Source organism: Hyla sarda, chromosome 12 (assembly GCF_029499605.1).
Source record: "Hyla sarda isolate aHylSar1 chromosome 12, aHylSar1.hap1, whole genome shotgun sequence".
In the NCBI taxonomy this organism is placed as follows: domain Eukaryota; kingdom Metazoa; phylum Chordata; class Amphibia; order Anura; family Hylidae; genus Hyla; species Hyla sarda.
In genome coordinates this window covers 67580414-67594351 of record NC_079200.1, presented here as the reverse complement: position 1 = coordinate 67594351, position 13938 = coordinate 67580414, and the positions used below count along the sequence as shown (strand labels likewise).

The following is a 13938-nucleotide window of genomic DNA, read 5'->3' as shown; positions in this document are numbered from 1 at the left end:
CACGGCAGGCTGAGGAGGCATAATGCAGAGCGTCCACAAGTGGCAGGGGAGGGGAGGAGAACAGAGCAGCAGTAGCAGCACGCGATTGGTGAGCAGTGGGTAGCGGAGGGTGGGTCAGAGGACTTAACTAAAAAAAATAACAAGGCTGCGGCGGTGCGGACTAACGTGTGATCGCACTGCCACAGCACCGTTATGACAGCTGGTGCCCGGTCAATGAATCAGCTTATTATTCGATAACTGGATTCGTCGACAACGAATCCCGTTATCGAATTTCATCGATAACATCGATTAATCGTTGCAGCCCTAGTGTGTGGTTGTGATTGTGCATACAGCACAGCTGAGTGTGTGATTGTGTGTATGCAGCAAAGCTGAGTGTGCGATTGTGTGTATGCAGCAAAGCTGAGTGTGTGATTGTGTGTATGCAGCAGAGCCGAGTGTGTGATTGTGTTTATGCAGCAGAGCCGAGTGTGTGATTGTGTGTATGCAGCGGAGCGGAGTGTGTGTATGCAGCGGAGCGGAGTGTGTGTATGCAGCGGAGCGGAGTGTGTGTATGCAGCGGAGCGGAGTGTGTGTATGCAGCGGAGCGGAGTGTGTGTATGCAGCGGAGCGGAGTGTGTGTATGCAGCGGAGCGTGTGTGTGTATTCAGCGGAGCTGAGTGTATGTGTGCAGCGGAGCTGAGTGTGTGTATGGTCATGCATACACATAGGGGGAGATTTATCAAAACCTGTGGTAAGGAAAGTTGCCCATCAGATCGCTTCTTTCATTTTTCAGAGGCCTTGTTAAGAATGTAAGAAGTAAGCTGATTGGTTGCTATGGGCAACTTTGCCTCTGCACAGGTTTTGATAAATCTTCCCCATAATCACACATTCAGCTCGTTTCCATACACATGCCGCACACTAATTTCTGCTACATGTACACTATCACACACTCAGCTCTTTCTATACTTGCGCAAAATTTATCAAAGGACGTGCGCAACTTTTGTAAATTTTGAGCAAGAGTGTAAATTAGACAAGCAGTGTTAAGGGGTAGATCTGTGTCTACAATAAACACCTAATGATAAATGTCCCCCAGGTAGTGTATTTTTTGCTCACCTCTAATGGTAGGGCATAATGACGAAAGTGTAACTATAAGGGGAGCAGAGGTCATAGTCATACCTGTGCTCTGATCCCAGTGGGGTCCTATTGATGCCTTCTTATGTGGCAGTAGGGCAATCTTATAGATGGCCCATGATATGTGGGGGCCCTACTACAGATTTTACATTGAGTCATAGGAGCTTCTTTTTACATCCCTGCATATGGTCATCATAAATCAGACATTAAATGGTTGGCCCTTCATTTGAATGGTTGCATGAGAAGTGTATAGCCAGAGCAATCTGTGAAGGTAAAAAACTAATACCTAAAATTTACCAGATTTTTAACATCTGGGACTCAATGCAAAAGCTGTCCACTCCCATCGCAGGCACTGACAGTGGAGTTATTCCTAGACACTAGTATGATAAGGTGATGAAGCTTACTAGTATCTCAGATGTATCCAGTAAATAGAGTAAATCTCATTGAATTTGTCTTTACTTTGGTTTTCATAAATGTCCACACTTGTGTTTTTGTCTGTCCTCCAGTATCTTTCTGGACAAGAGTGGTATCGACAACAGGCTTCTCGAGCTGTCAATCAAGCCATAGGCAGAGTCATCCGGCATCAACAAGACTATGGCGCTATCTTTTTGTGTGATCACAGGTAAAATACTCATGATACAAGGAATGCTTAAAGTGTACATCCAGTGCTTTTATTAAAAATGACTATTGCGCAGCCATCAGGTATTATTTGTTTTATCAGATATCTGCCAATGTCTGCAGCACTAAAGGATGATATAGAGCTGACACATTCCTTTTAAGATAGTGTTGTTGACTATCTGTGTACTGCTGTTTATTGAGATCATTATTGATATATAGGGCTTTATATTCATGTATCTCCTGCATCTTCACTGTACAGAGCAGGCATGGCCGTACCATACAGAGCATAGAGGAATTGCTGCTGGGTGCATTACTTCCTCCTTTTTCCATCAAAATCATCATACCTTATCCACAGGTTTTGTGATGAATATCTGATCGCTGCGACTCCCGCTAAGAACAGGGACAGAACAGGGCTCTAGGCCTCCACCCCCTCAAACACCTTCCCCCATTTGAATGAGATAGCAGATGAGAATGCTGTAGGAAAGCAGAGTACATCGCTCGGCTAGCTCTGTCAGGCCATGTTGTTAAATGCTGCATCGTTCAAATGTGAGACACAAGACCCCTGTTCTCATGATCAATGGAGAATCCAGAGATTGGAGACAGAGTAATCAGACACTCATCACTTATTTTGTTGATATGTAATGAGTATTGTTAGATAACTACCTTGTGTGCTGACAGACAAGGGCTTATTGAAGGGGTACTCCGGCGCTAAGACATCTTATCCCCAATCCAAAGGTTAGGGGATAAGATGCCTGATCGCGGGGGTCCCGCCGCAGGGGACCCCCGTGATCTTGTACGCAGCACCCCGTTTGAATCAGTCCCCGGAGCACGTTCGCTGTCACACCCTCTCACATAGGCTTGCATTGAGGGGGCGGAGGGTGACGGCAGGGTCCCCGTGATCGCCAGTAATCAGACCCGGAGCGAACATGCTCCGGGGACTGATTCTAATGGGGTGCTGCATGCAAGATCACAGGGGTCCCCAGCGGCGGGACCCCCGCGATCAGGCATCTTATTCCCTATCCTTTGGATAAGGGATAAGATGTCTTATTGCCGGAGTACCCCTTTAAGTGTATCCTATTAAATTAAGCAATGGATTCCAGACTGTTTTATTACTTATCCTGCGGTAAAGCCTGTATTATTGCCCAAAATTCCATTATAATGCTTGTCAAAGGAAAAGAAGCTGTTGACAGATGCCCCCGAAATGAAAAGCTCAGCTTCTATTATTCATGGAGGCAGTATTCCTTACAGAAAATAACTGCACTGTGCCAGGCAAATGCAAAGACATTGGACCAGCACAGAGTGCTAGGAGGTTTCATCTCTGATCCTTGCAGAATTGTGAAGTTAATACAGGGGTTGTCTGGGAGCAGAAAAGGTCTTACCTGTTCTGCTGCTCCCCACTTGCCTCTGCTTGTCTCAGAGTATCCTTTTCAACACGAGAGGGGTCACATTAAAACCTGCATGTTGGTGTGACAAAGACCAGGTATGCATCCTGGATGGTTATCTGGCAGATTTCAGGTTGTGATAACTTCTGAGTCACATTTGCTTTTATTAGCTGATTCATGGGCACAAAACACATCATATGCCTAAAGTCTCCATGTAGCACTGTCCTGTACCACACAATAGCGTATAACTATCTGATTTCAGTGGTTCGCCCACCAGGGCGCTTTGCTCCATTTAAACAGGATAACCTGGTTCTACCGGTAGTCACTACACCAGTGGTCTGCAACATGCGGACTTCCAGATGTTGCAAAACTACAACTTCCAGCATGCCCGGACAGCCAACGGCTGTCCGGGCATGCTGGGAGTTGTAGTTTAGCAACATCTGGAGGTCCGCAGGTTGAAGACCATTTCACTACACCCTACCCCCCCCCTTCTGCAATCAGATTATCCCCTATCTTTTGGAAAATGTGAAAACCCCTTGAAATGTATTGCCTTGAGATGTATTTACAGGGGAATGTCAACAATACCCACATCAATTCTAAAATGCAATAGCCCTTGACCATGCTTTTAGCAATCCTATTACATTCTTTTCCTATTTGCATATCTGAATTAGCTATTTACATAATGCAGACATCTAGGGAAAAAAAGTGGCGAACAGTCATAAAAGATTGTGAAATTCATGACCACAATATATGATTTATTTAGTCCTAACAAGTCCTTATGTCAGGTGCATTATAAAACTGTTGAAGTATCACAAGAGGAAGAGCGTAATCTGTCCTCTCCTTTTAAGGGAACATACAAATGTGACCTGTTTTACAGCTGCTCCAGGATTGGCTGCTTTATAAGTACAATGAGTAACTTCTGCTCTTTACGTGAACTGAAAAAAGGAAGGTGTTTTTTATTTTTATCTTGTGGGTTTAAAGGGAATCCGTGATGTATGAGAGCAAATGACAATGAGCTATTTTTAGAACCATCAATAAGAACCTCTATATTGAATTGTAACTAAATGATGGCACCGGTGTCTGACTGATGCATATCCCATACCTTCTTTTGGACTATTTTTTTGTCAGACAATCTGTGGAAAATATACCAATCAACTTGGCTACTAACTTGTGGAATACAGTTCACGATTATTATTATCTCATGATACTATATTTTGATCACTGATTCATGGAACATTTTGTTCCTTGTTTCTATGGTTTTATAAATGTTATGTTTGTTTGTATTCATAAAAAAAAAGCATAATAAGCATGTGTTTATATAATACCGTACATTACTATCATTTAACAAAATGTGTACCACAGTACCCCTTTAAAATATAACTTTTATTCAGATTTTATAAAAATGCACCGATATATATGATAATGCGGCTATTTTGAATAGTATGTTGGGTGTGTACCAAAAAACATATATACTTGATATTCATATAGCCACAAGGGAATAATGGATATATTTATAACAAGCAACAATATGTCACAAAGAATATATATATTCTAGGCAGGTTAACAATGTGATATACCTGTAATACATATATACCCTAATATATGGCATTTAATACATGTGTATCATAAGGCAATAACCAAGAATATGTACAGGTACCATAAAATATTCATATAATAAATAGTCACTTACAGTTCTGCAGGTGGCAGCAAGAGGAATCGGTAGTATGTCAGGGGACAGCAGTAAGGTATGTTCTACTGAAAAATGGTACATGAAATAAGCCACACAATAATACAGCTGTCCCTACAATCACACCCCTGCACTTACCCTGCCTAAGGGTGGAAGATGAGCCTCCACTTCAACTGTTGACTGTCCACTATATGGCCCTGTATTACCCTATCAAATCATAGGAAAATAGCTCTAATGATGATGCATCACCACTTACAGACTAAGTATAAAAACACAGTGCAGATAATGTGCTCAAAAACAATCAAATTACCAATTAAGGATAAAACTGTTGCTTCCTAAATGCGTTCCCCCCCCCCCCCATTTTTAATGGTATTGGGGCTCCTCAGGAGGGAGTCATGAAGATGTAAGTCTAAACGCTATGTAGGGACCAGATGTAGAACACAGTATACTGATGTATCCCCATAGCTGAGGTGCACATAGATGCCATGAATTTTTTTATGGTACCTGTATATATTCTTTGATTATTGCCTTATGATACACATGTATTAAAGGAGATCTCCGGTGCTCACTTTTCTTATTGTATCCGTTCTGGGCTGCAAAAAAAAAAAAAGAAAATAAGCTTTCTCTTGCCTGCCTACGCTCCCCCGGAGCTCCGGTACAGGCGATCGGACCCCGGGCTGTATTCTTCTTACTTCCTGTTAGCCCGGCACGTCACACGGAGCTTCAGCCTATCACTGGCCGAGGCGGGACATCGCTGCGGCTGGTGATAGGTTGAAGCTCCGTGTGACGTGCCGGGCTAATATTAAGTTAGAAGAATACAGCCCGGGGACCGAACACCAGTACTGAAGCACCAGGGGAGCCTAGGCAGGTAAGAGAAAATTTGTTTTCTTTTATTTTTCAGCCCGGAATGGATAAAATAAGACAAGTGAGCACCGGACATCTCCTTTAAATGCCATATATTAGGGTATATATGTATTACAGGTATATCACATTGTTAACCTGCCTAAAATATATATATTTTTTGTGACATATTGTTGCTTGTTATAAATATATCCATTATTCCCTTGTGGCTATATGTGTATGAAGTATATATGTTTTTTGGTACACACCCAACAGACTATTCAAAATATCCTCATTATAATATATTGGTGCATTTTTATAGAATCTGAAGAATCTATAAAAGTTATATTTTAAAGGGGTACTGTGGTACACATTTAGTTACACGTTAAGTTTCCTTACCCTTGCTATATATTTTCTTTGGTAAATAATTACTATCATTTATTCACATCTATTATTCACACTTTTTAGAGTTCTTTTATCCCTTAGATCTCTGCTTGATGTTCTTTGAATATCTCTGCTTGATGTTAGTGAATGAAAAAACTTTGTCTTTGAGGCCTGTCCTGATACTTTATCACAGTTGAAAGTTACATTTTTATGAAAAATGATATTTATTAGCATCCATTAACGTTTTTTTCCCCTAAGAAATATATGTGATATAACGGAAACAAAAACCACCATGAATTCCAGCCACTCAGCTGCTTTTACCACATTTGAGAGAAACACTTCTTAGTGTATCACTCTGACCTTTCAGGGAAACAGATGCGGGTTTGCTACAACTGTATCCAGTCTAGACATCCTTGGAGAGCTACCCACACTCAGAGCACTCTCTCCTGGTCTCAAAGTTTGCTACAAAGTAGCAGTGTGGGTAAAATGTCAGGTTTTTATATCAGGTTCTTCTATTTTTGGAGACTTTCAGTTTACTGAAGTTGCGCAATTATGAATTGAGCACTCCAGGCTTCATTTCCTCACATAAAGAAGCTTCTGGATTTCTTAAGAATAGGCACAAATGGCCGAGACTCCCACAGACCTTTTTATTGCAATGTGACTTTTTACAGACGTGATTCAAGTTCCTCAGAACATATCATCTTGTTGCCAAACCATATGTGGTTTGTAAAATAAATTTTATATTTCTGGATGTGTGTCTTATGGGGCAGGGGCATAAGTGTATTTCAGCAAAAGTTAGAAAGGCAAATAAAGACTAATAATTGGAAGTCTCATTTTTTTGTTTTTTTTGTTTTGTTTTTCCATCTTTCTTGGTTCTTAAAGACAGCATAAAATAAGCATAAATAAAGCTCGGGATCTGATGCGACATTTTGGGGGAATTCACACCCTTGTTCATGCATTCTAGAGCCTAGCTGAGAGATCTAACGTATACTGATTAAACATCGAAAGCGACTCTCCTAATCCCCAGGCTATGACGTTAACACTGCAATAAATCAAACTATATAAGTTCTCGTACAATAAAACTGAGATAACCTGTGTCTGGTGTCCGGCATACATAAACCCAGCCTGAATCTCGATACAACTGATGCCACAACTGATAGTTGTCCGTGTGGGATGTAAAGTTTCAAGTTTAGAAATCCAAATGTCTCACATTGCAGTGAGCACCTATTGTTCATTGTCTCATTCAGACCAGCATGTATCTGTTCAACTACCTGCCACCTCAGAAAGTGTGGACCCCCAAAACATTGCGTCAAATCCTGACAGGCTTCTGTTTGTACAGACTTCAATCAAGCTGTCTTTAAGAACCAAGGAGAATGGAAAATAAAACAGAAAAATAAAACAAACCCATTAAGGCAGAAGTTGTTTATTTGCTTGTCTAACTTTTGCTAAAATACAATAATGCCTTTGTGAACTGTGAATGATTTCTGAGCGGAGCCTGGTGGGATGCTACAATAGGGACTGGTCATTATATGAATAGTGCACTTATATCCATTTTCTTCTATTGGAGTAATCAGCTGCCATTGTCATTTACTGCTCACATCCTTCAGTATCTTACTTGATGAATCAAAAGTTATACATTCAGACGTGGCAGTGGATTTGGAGGCAGATGCTGTAGGGGGTCAATTGTCAGCCACCAAATTGCTATTTAATCCCAGTTTTGCAAAATCATGTGTTTGCAAATCTTGATTAAAATGCAGTGTTTCAATATACCCTTAAAGGTGTTGTCTCCTCAAAGAGACCTTGGGTACAGTAAAGGTGGGCACAGGAAAAAATATGTAGAACTGCATGGAGACCATTCATGTTGGGACCCTTCCTTAATCGTTTGCCATCTAAAGATGAGCATGCTCGTCTTGAGACTGCAACCGTTGTATGACGCGGGCTCCCGACTCGGGTGGGGGGGCGATCCACTGCTGAGGTAGCCGGAGGGCTTACCTCTCGTCCTATGCCGGCTGCTGCGCTGTGAATGATAAAGCCTGGCAGGACCAGACTTTATCAATCGAGCGCAGAGCACACAGATCAATGTGGTTCTATGAAACCACACTGATCTTTATGAGGAATCAAATGATTCCTCCAAAAGTCCCCTAATGAGACAAAAAAAAAGTTGAATAAAAAGTTTAAGAAAACACCCATTAACCCCTTCCTTATTAAAAGTTAAAATCACCCCTCTTTTCTCAAATTCCATATAAAAAATATGTAACCATAATAAAAATAAACATATGTGGTATCGCCGCGTGCGTAAATGTCCGAACTATAAAAATATATCGTTAATTAAACCGTACAGTCAATGGTTTACGCGCAAAAAAATTCCAACATAGCGCATTTTTGGTCACTTTTTATATCATGAAAAAATTAATAAAAAGCCATCAAAAAGTCTGATCAATACAAAAATGGTACCGCTAAAAACTTCAGATCACGGCACAAAAAATGAGCCCTCAAAGCGCCCCATACACGTAAAAATAAAAGTTATAGGTGTCAGAAAATAACATATCAATTTTCCTGCATGTAGTTATGATTTTTTCCAGAAGTACTACAACATCAAACCTACATAAGTAGGGTATCATTTTAATCATATGGAGCTACAGAATAAAGAGAAGGTGTCATTTTTACCAAAAAATGTACTGTGTAGAAACGGAAGCCCCCAAAAGTTACAAAATGGTGTTTTGTCTTCAATTTTGTCGCTCAATGATTTTCTTTTTGGTTTCACTGTAGACTTTTGGGTAAAATGACGACGTCATTACAAAGTAGAATTGGTGGCGCAAAAAATAAGCCATCATATGGATTTTTAGGTGCATAATTGATATGATTTTTAAAAGGTAAGGAGGGAAAAAAGAAAGTGGAAAAATGCTCAGTCCTTAAGGGGTTAACAGAGTATGGATGGGGTGGTCCATAGTTTTCATTGCGAATGTTCCTATTGAGTGCTATATGCTAAATCAGTTTCCCAGCATACCCTGACTGCCTTTGTCTGCAGTCTATAGAGCAGTATTCACCGATGTTTAACTCTTTTTAGCTGTTCCACACTTCAGCCCCTAGGTAGTTGTAGTTTTGCAACAATTGCGCAGCCACAGGTGGCGGGAGCATTGTGCTATGCTAAGCATGTGTGGGACACTGATCACCCACAGAAGATGCAGATGAGGCCACTGAATAGATATGACCTAGAATACTTTGTCATTTATATAAGTAGAAGATCTTATTGTCAGTATTCATAAAAGAAAGATTGGGGCTAGGACCCAGCACTGGATCATGCACTACAAGTTGAGTGTTAATATACTTTGTTTCTTAGTAATATCCAGTAGTATCTACTGCTGCTACCACATGTGCAAACAATATAAACCACAGATTTGGGTTGCATATCCTAGCAATATGCCACTAAAAAGAGTAGTGTGTGACCTTAGGACCATTAAAAAAAAAAAAAATGTACTTGGAGGGCCAATATGGTTACTGTAACACTGGCCAAAGAAATTTCACCCAGCTTTCAGAACTCCTCAATAGCAAATCCTCTCCAATCATTGCTTAGTGTATTGAAAAATGTATTAGGGGAGATAAAAATTTTTTTTTTTTTAAATACTTGACCACTTGGCCAAGATCGCAGAAGTATCATGAACAAAAGTGTATCCCCTATCCGATCTTTGGCTTTCCCATAGAGATATATGGAGGGGACGTGTTGTCCGCCACTTTCTGCTGGGGTTGACACACCCTGCTCCCAGAGAGAGCTGGGGCCCCATTGCGGGTGGTCCCAGCGCAATCTAAAACATGTCTACTATCCTGCGGATAGGGGATATGTTTTTGTGCATGATATATCTCATTCAATTTTTAAAAAGGCCTCTGAAAAATAAAAGAAGCGATTTGATTGCTTGTTATGGGCAACTGGTCAACTTTTCCTCTGCACAGATTTTGATAAAATCTCACTCTATTGTTTTTACATGTATGGCCATTGCACATCCAGGAAAGCACATGGTAAGTATTAGCTAAAATCACAGCTACCCAAATTATGTGACAGATTTTTTATTACTTACCCTATACATTGGCACTGACTCATTGAAATCAAGACCCACACCCTGGTGAAGTAATTCTGTCATCATGGTAAGCAAAAACTGTATCTGATTGTAAATAAAACACAGGAAAAAGATCTTAAGATTGCAACATGGGAATATTCTGCATCCACCCAGGAACCACCAAACTGCAAAAGATGTCACATAGCTTTGAAGTGTATGTTCAGCTTCTGCTACTGTATATGTAATGCACTATCCTATATCAATTGTAGCTAACTTTCCTACTAATTGAGTTTTAGTAGAAATCAATATAACTAGTAACTCGGAACAAAACTATGTAAGACACAGGGCCTATAGGAAAAAGTTTTATTGTCTCTGGTCATACATATGGGAATATTCCCTGCCTTGGTTCTTGGTATGTGTATGATGTACATATTTCTTTAATTCACAGGTTTAGTAACAGCGACTCGCGTGCTCAGCTTCCCTCTTGGGTCCGTCCTTACATCCATGTCTATGACAATTTTGGACATATAATACGCGATGTATCACAGTTTTTCCGCGTGGCACAGAAGATAGTAAGTATTGTTCTTAGCTCCATTGTTCAAACTAAGTGAAAATAGCAGGTAGCTTATAGCATACAATTCAGACAAGTGTGTTTTTTTTTTTGTAAGGAAATTACTCTCACAGTTTAGACGTTCGTCTAAATATATATATATTTTTTTTTTTCCTCTTTCATTTTCTCAAAGTACATAATTTACGATAGTACATGCTGGGAGGTGTTACAGATATGGCCACTTCAGTCCTGATGCAACGTTTCAGTGAAAAAAAGGCCCCCTTACTCATGGGTACTGGGCAGAGACCTTAAATACCTATGTAAACACCTGAATATAGATTAGGTAACGCCTATTTCTTACAGACTAAAGTGGAATTCCATAGAAGTCTAATATAGACTTGGTAACTGGCTTTATAAGAGGGCACTCCAGGCCTGTTGTTACTGAAGCTTGTCCCTAATGCATAGGAGTGTTACTGTGAGGTACCAGAGCACTGCTTAGTCATGCCCTCTTTTAGAGTAAAAGGGTGACCAATACAGGGTGATTTTAAAAAGGATGGTGCAAAAGTAAAGGTCTGTAGTTAAAGTAACATCAGTAGTAAATGGCTGTTGACTAAATATAGAGTAACCAATTGCAGCACATCTTTTATTTTTGTATTTTGCTTTGCTCTCTACATTTGCATAGTGATAGGAGTGGGAGGGAGGGGGGCTTTCCCTGCTTATGTTGTCAGGTGCATCCCCCTCATCCCTGTATGGCTGTTTTACACTAGATACATTTTTGCCCACTTGGTAGGTTTTTGTATATGTAAGTTCGGTGGCTATTTACTCAGGTTGTTGGGATTCATAGCCATCTAGACCTAGATATTTTTTACTTAGTTTATAAATGTTGTTCAGTGTTTTTTTTTTTTTTTTTTTTATCCATTTGCAGATGCCCCCTCCTGTCCAAAAAGGTGCTCTGAAAGAAAAGGTCTCTTGTGCGTCCGTATCAAATTCCCCATGTCACTCTCGGTCGTCTTATGCTGCTTCTAGAGTAAAAGAAAACCTAAAAAAAGCTAAAACACTTGACTCTCATGTACCCAGCCTGAAAAGGAAAAGAGACGGAGGTGAGTTTGTGCTTGCTTGTGCATGTAACATTGCAACCATAGTTCTGAACGACTAAAACCAATTGTTTTATATATGACACAGAAGTCCCTGAGAGACATCTTCAAGATGGAAGAAATTAGAAGTTGTCTGATATTAGAAAACATGGCTACTTTTTCAAAAAGCAAATCCACACCTGTCGATGAGTTGTGTGGTATTGCTGAGCTCCAATACCACACACACAGCTTGTGGGCTGGTGTTGAGCTGTTTATGGAAGAAAGCAGCCATGTTTTACTAATCCTGGACAACCCCTTTAAATGGATGTTATTCAAGATAAGAAATGGCAACAATCCCTCCGACACCAAAGGAGATTAACCCAGTGGCAGCCATTACCATGTCCATAGGTGTTTCCATAAACTTTCCCCTAAACTTTGATTGGAATGTATATCAGAACTGCAGTGCACACACATGCTCCCCCTTCTTTAACACAGCTTTGCCTGTGTAATATAACCACATTTCTTTAGTTTTAACATTATGCATGAAGTTGGAAGCTCTGAATGAACAGCCCTCTCTTTTTATGCTGCATTAAAATCTTTGATCTGCGGTGGCTCTCTGGAATAGTGACTTCAAACATGTATGTGTGTGTGATCTTAGGGGGTGAAATTGAAATTCATTCTGACTTTTGCGAGGGCTACGAGGAAAATATCGAGGTCTCTTCTCGGCGGCCAGCTGGATTATTGGATGCATTGGATCACAGCGAGAGACTGCAGGGAGAGTCAAGCTCTGAGGAGAAGGTGACATTGTACACTATAAAAGCAACAGAATTGTTTTTGGCTTCTGTCCCCTATGTGACACCCTCTGTTCACCTCATAATGCAGATAACCCGTCACTCAACGCTGTCATTGCAATATGACAAGAGGCTGAGTGAAGAGCAGAGAGGGAGCAAGAAAAAGATAAAAATCGTCCAGAACTGGGTATGTCTATACTATATCACTCCGTCTCTGAAGTAGATTCTAGGGGCAAGTATCATATGCTTGCATCCTGTTTAGATATGGTCAGACATGTATTGAACACCCACATGGCAGTTAATAAATGTCTAATAGATGAGGATTCCACTTTTATGGTCTATTCACACGTACAGTATTCTGCGCAGATTTGATGCGCAGGATTTTCTGCTGCAGATCTCAATGTAAACTGAATGACTGAACACAACTTGAAATCCTGCGCATCAAATCTGCGCATCAAATCTGCACAGAATACTGTACATGTGAATAGACCCTTAAACACCTTCCAAAGGAACTACGGTCTCCTGACCTGGTGGGTTTGCAGGTCTGAATACAATGGGGGAGAATTATTGAAACTGTGTAGAAGAAAAACTGCCTCTTTCATTTTTTTACAGGCCTCTTTAAAAATAAAAGAAGCCATCTGATTGGTTGCTATGGGCAACTGCACCACTCTTCCTCTACACCGGTTTTGATAAATTTCCCCCAATGCCTTTCGTGGTGGAACAGGATAGATGACCCTTCTGTCAGTGTAGACAAAGGGATGGTGGTCCAGCTCACACGCCTCGGATTAAAACTTGACTTTTAATAAATCCGTTAAAACATGGTCCAGACTAAGAACTGCCATGACTAAGGGCTGATCTCAAGCCCGAAACGCGTCGGCACGTGTCTTTTTATACACTTTGGTTTTTTTTTTGGGCCATGTTTTAACAGATTTATTAAAAGTCAAGTTTTAATCCGAGGCGTGTGAGCTGGACCACCATCCCTTTGGCTGCTATTTCTACACGGGAAGCGGTCCGCACTTTCTGTGCTCCAGCAAGCTATACCATTTGGATGTCTGCTAAATACTGTATAACCTCGTGAGTGAGCTGAGTTGCATTATTGCTTTTCATTGCCATCTGTCAGTGGTTTTATGATCTTTTTGGACCCAGACTTGTACCCCTTACTTAAGTCCATCCTCTTCATCTAGAAAGGTGTTTTTCAACCTGTGGCTTTCCAGTTGTTGCAAGAGGCTGCCAGGGCATGATAAGAGTTGTAGTTTTGCAACAGCTGGAGAGCCACAAGTTAGACCAGACAAATCTAAGACAAGCAAAGGTTGCATTGTGATGTATTTCTCAGCTTATCCCTCTTATAATCATAATGGGGGAGATTTATCAAAACCTGTCCAGAGGAAAAGTTGCTGAGTTGCCCATAGCAACCAATCAGATCACTTCTTTCATTTCTCACAGGCCCTTTC

At 40.7% G+C, this 13938-nt stretch overlaps 1 protein-coding gene across 6 annotated transcripts in view; it reads left to right on the top strand.

Moving 5' to 3' along the window:
* RTEL1 (regulator of telomere elongation helicase 1) overlaps window positions 1-13938 on the top strand; it is a 169983-nt gene that overhangs the window by 87626 nt on the left and 68419 nt on the right. For all 6 annotated transcript variants that reach the window (XM_056549289.1, XM_056549286.1, XM_056549291.1 and 3 more), the window contains 5 exons: window positions 1617-1732; window positions 10522-10645; window positions 11549-11723; window positions 12355-12494; window positions 12579-12674. In XM_056549289.1, coding sequence (XP_056405264.1) covers window positions 1617-1732; window positions 10522-10645; window positions 11549-11723; window positions 12355-12494; window positions 12579-12674 — 651 coding nt within the window. The remainder of the gene's footprint in view (window positions 1-1616; window positions 1733-10521; window positions 10646-11548; window positions 11724-12354; window positions 12495-12578; window positions 12675-13938) is intronic.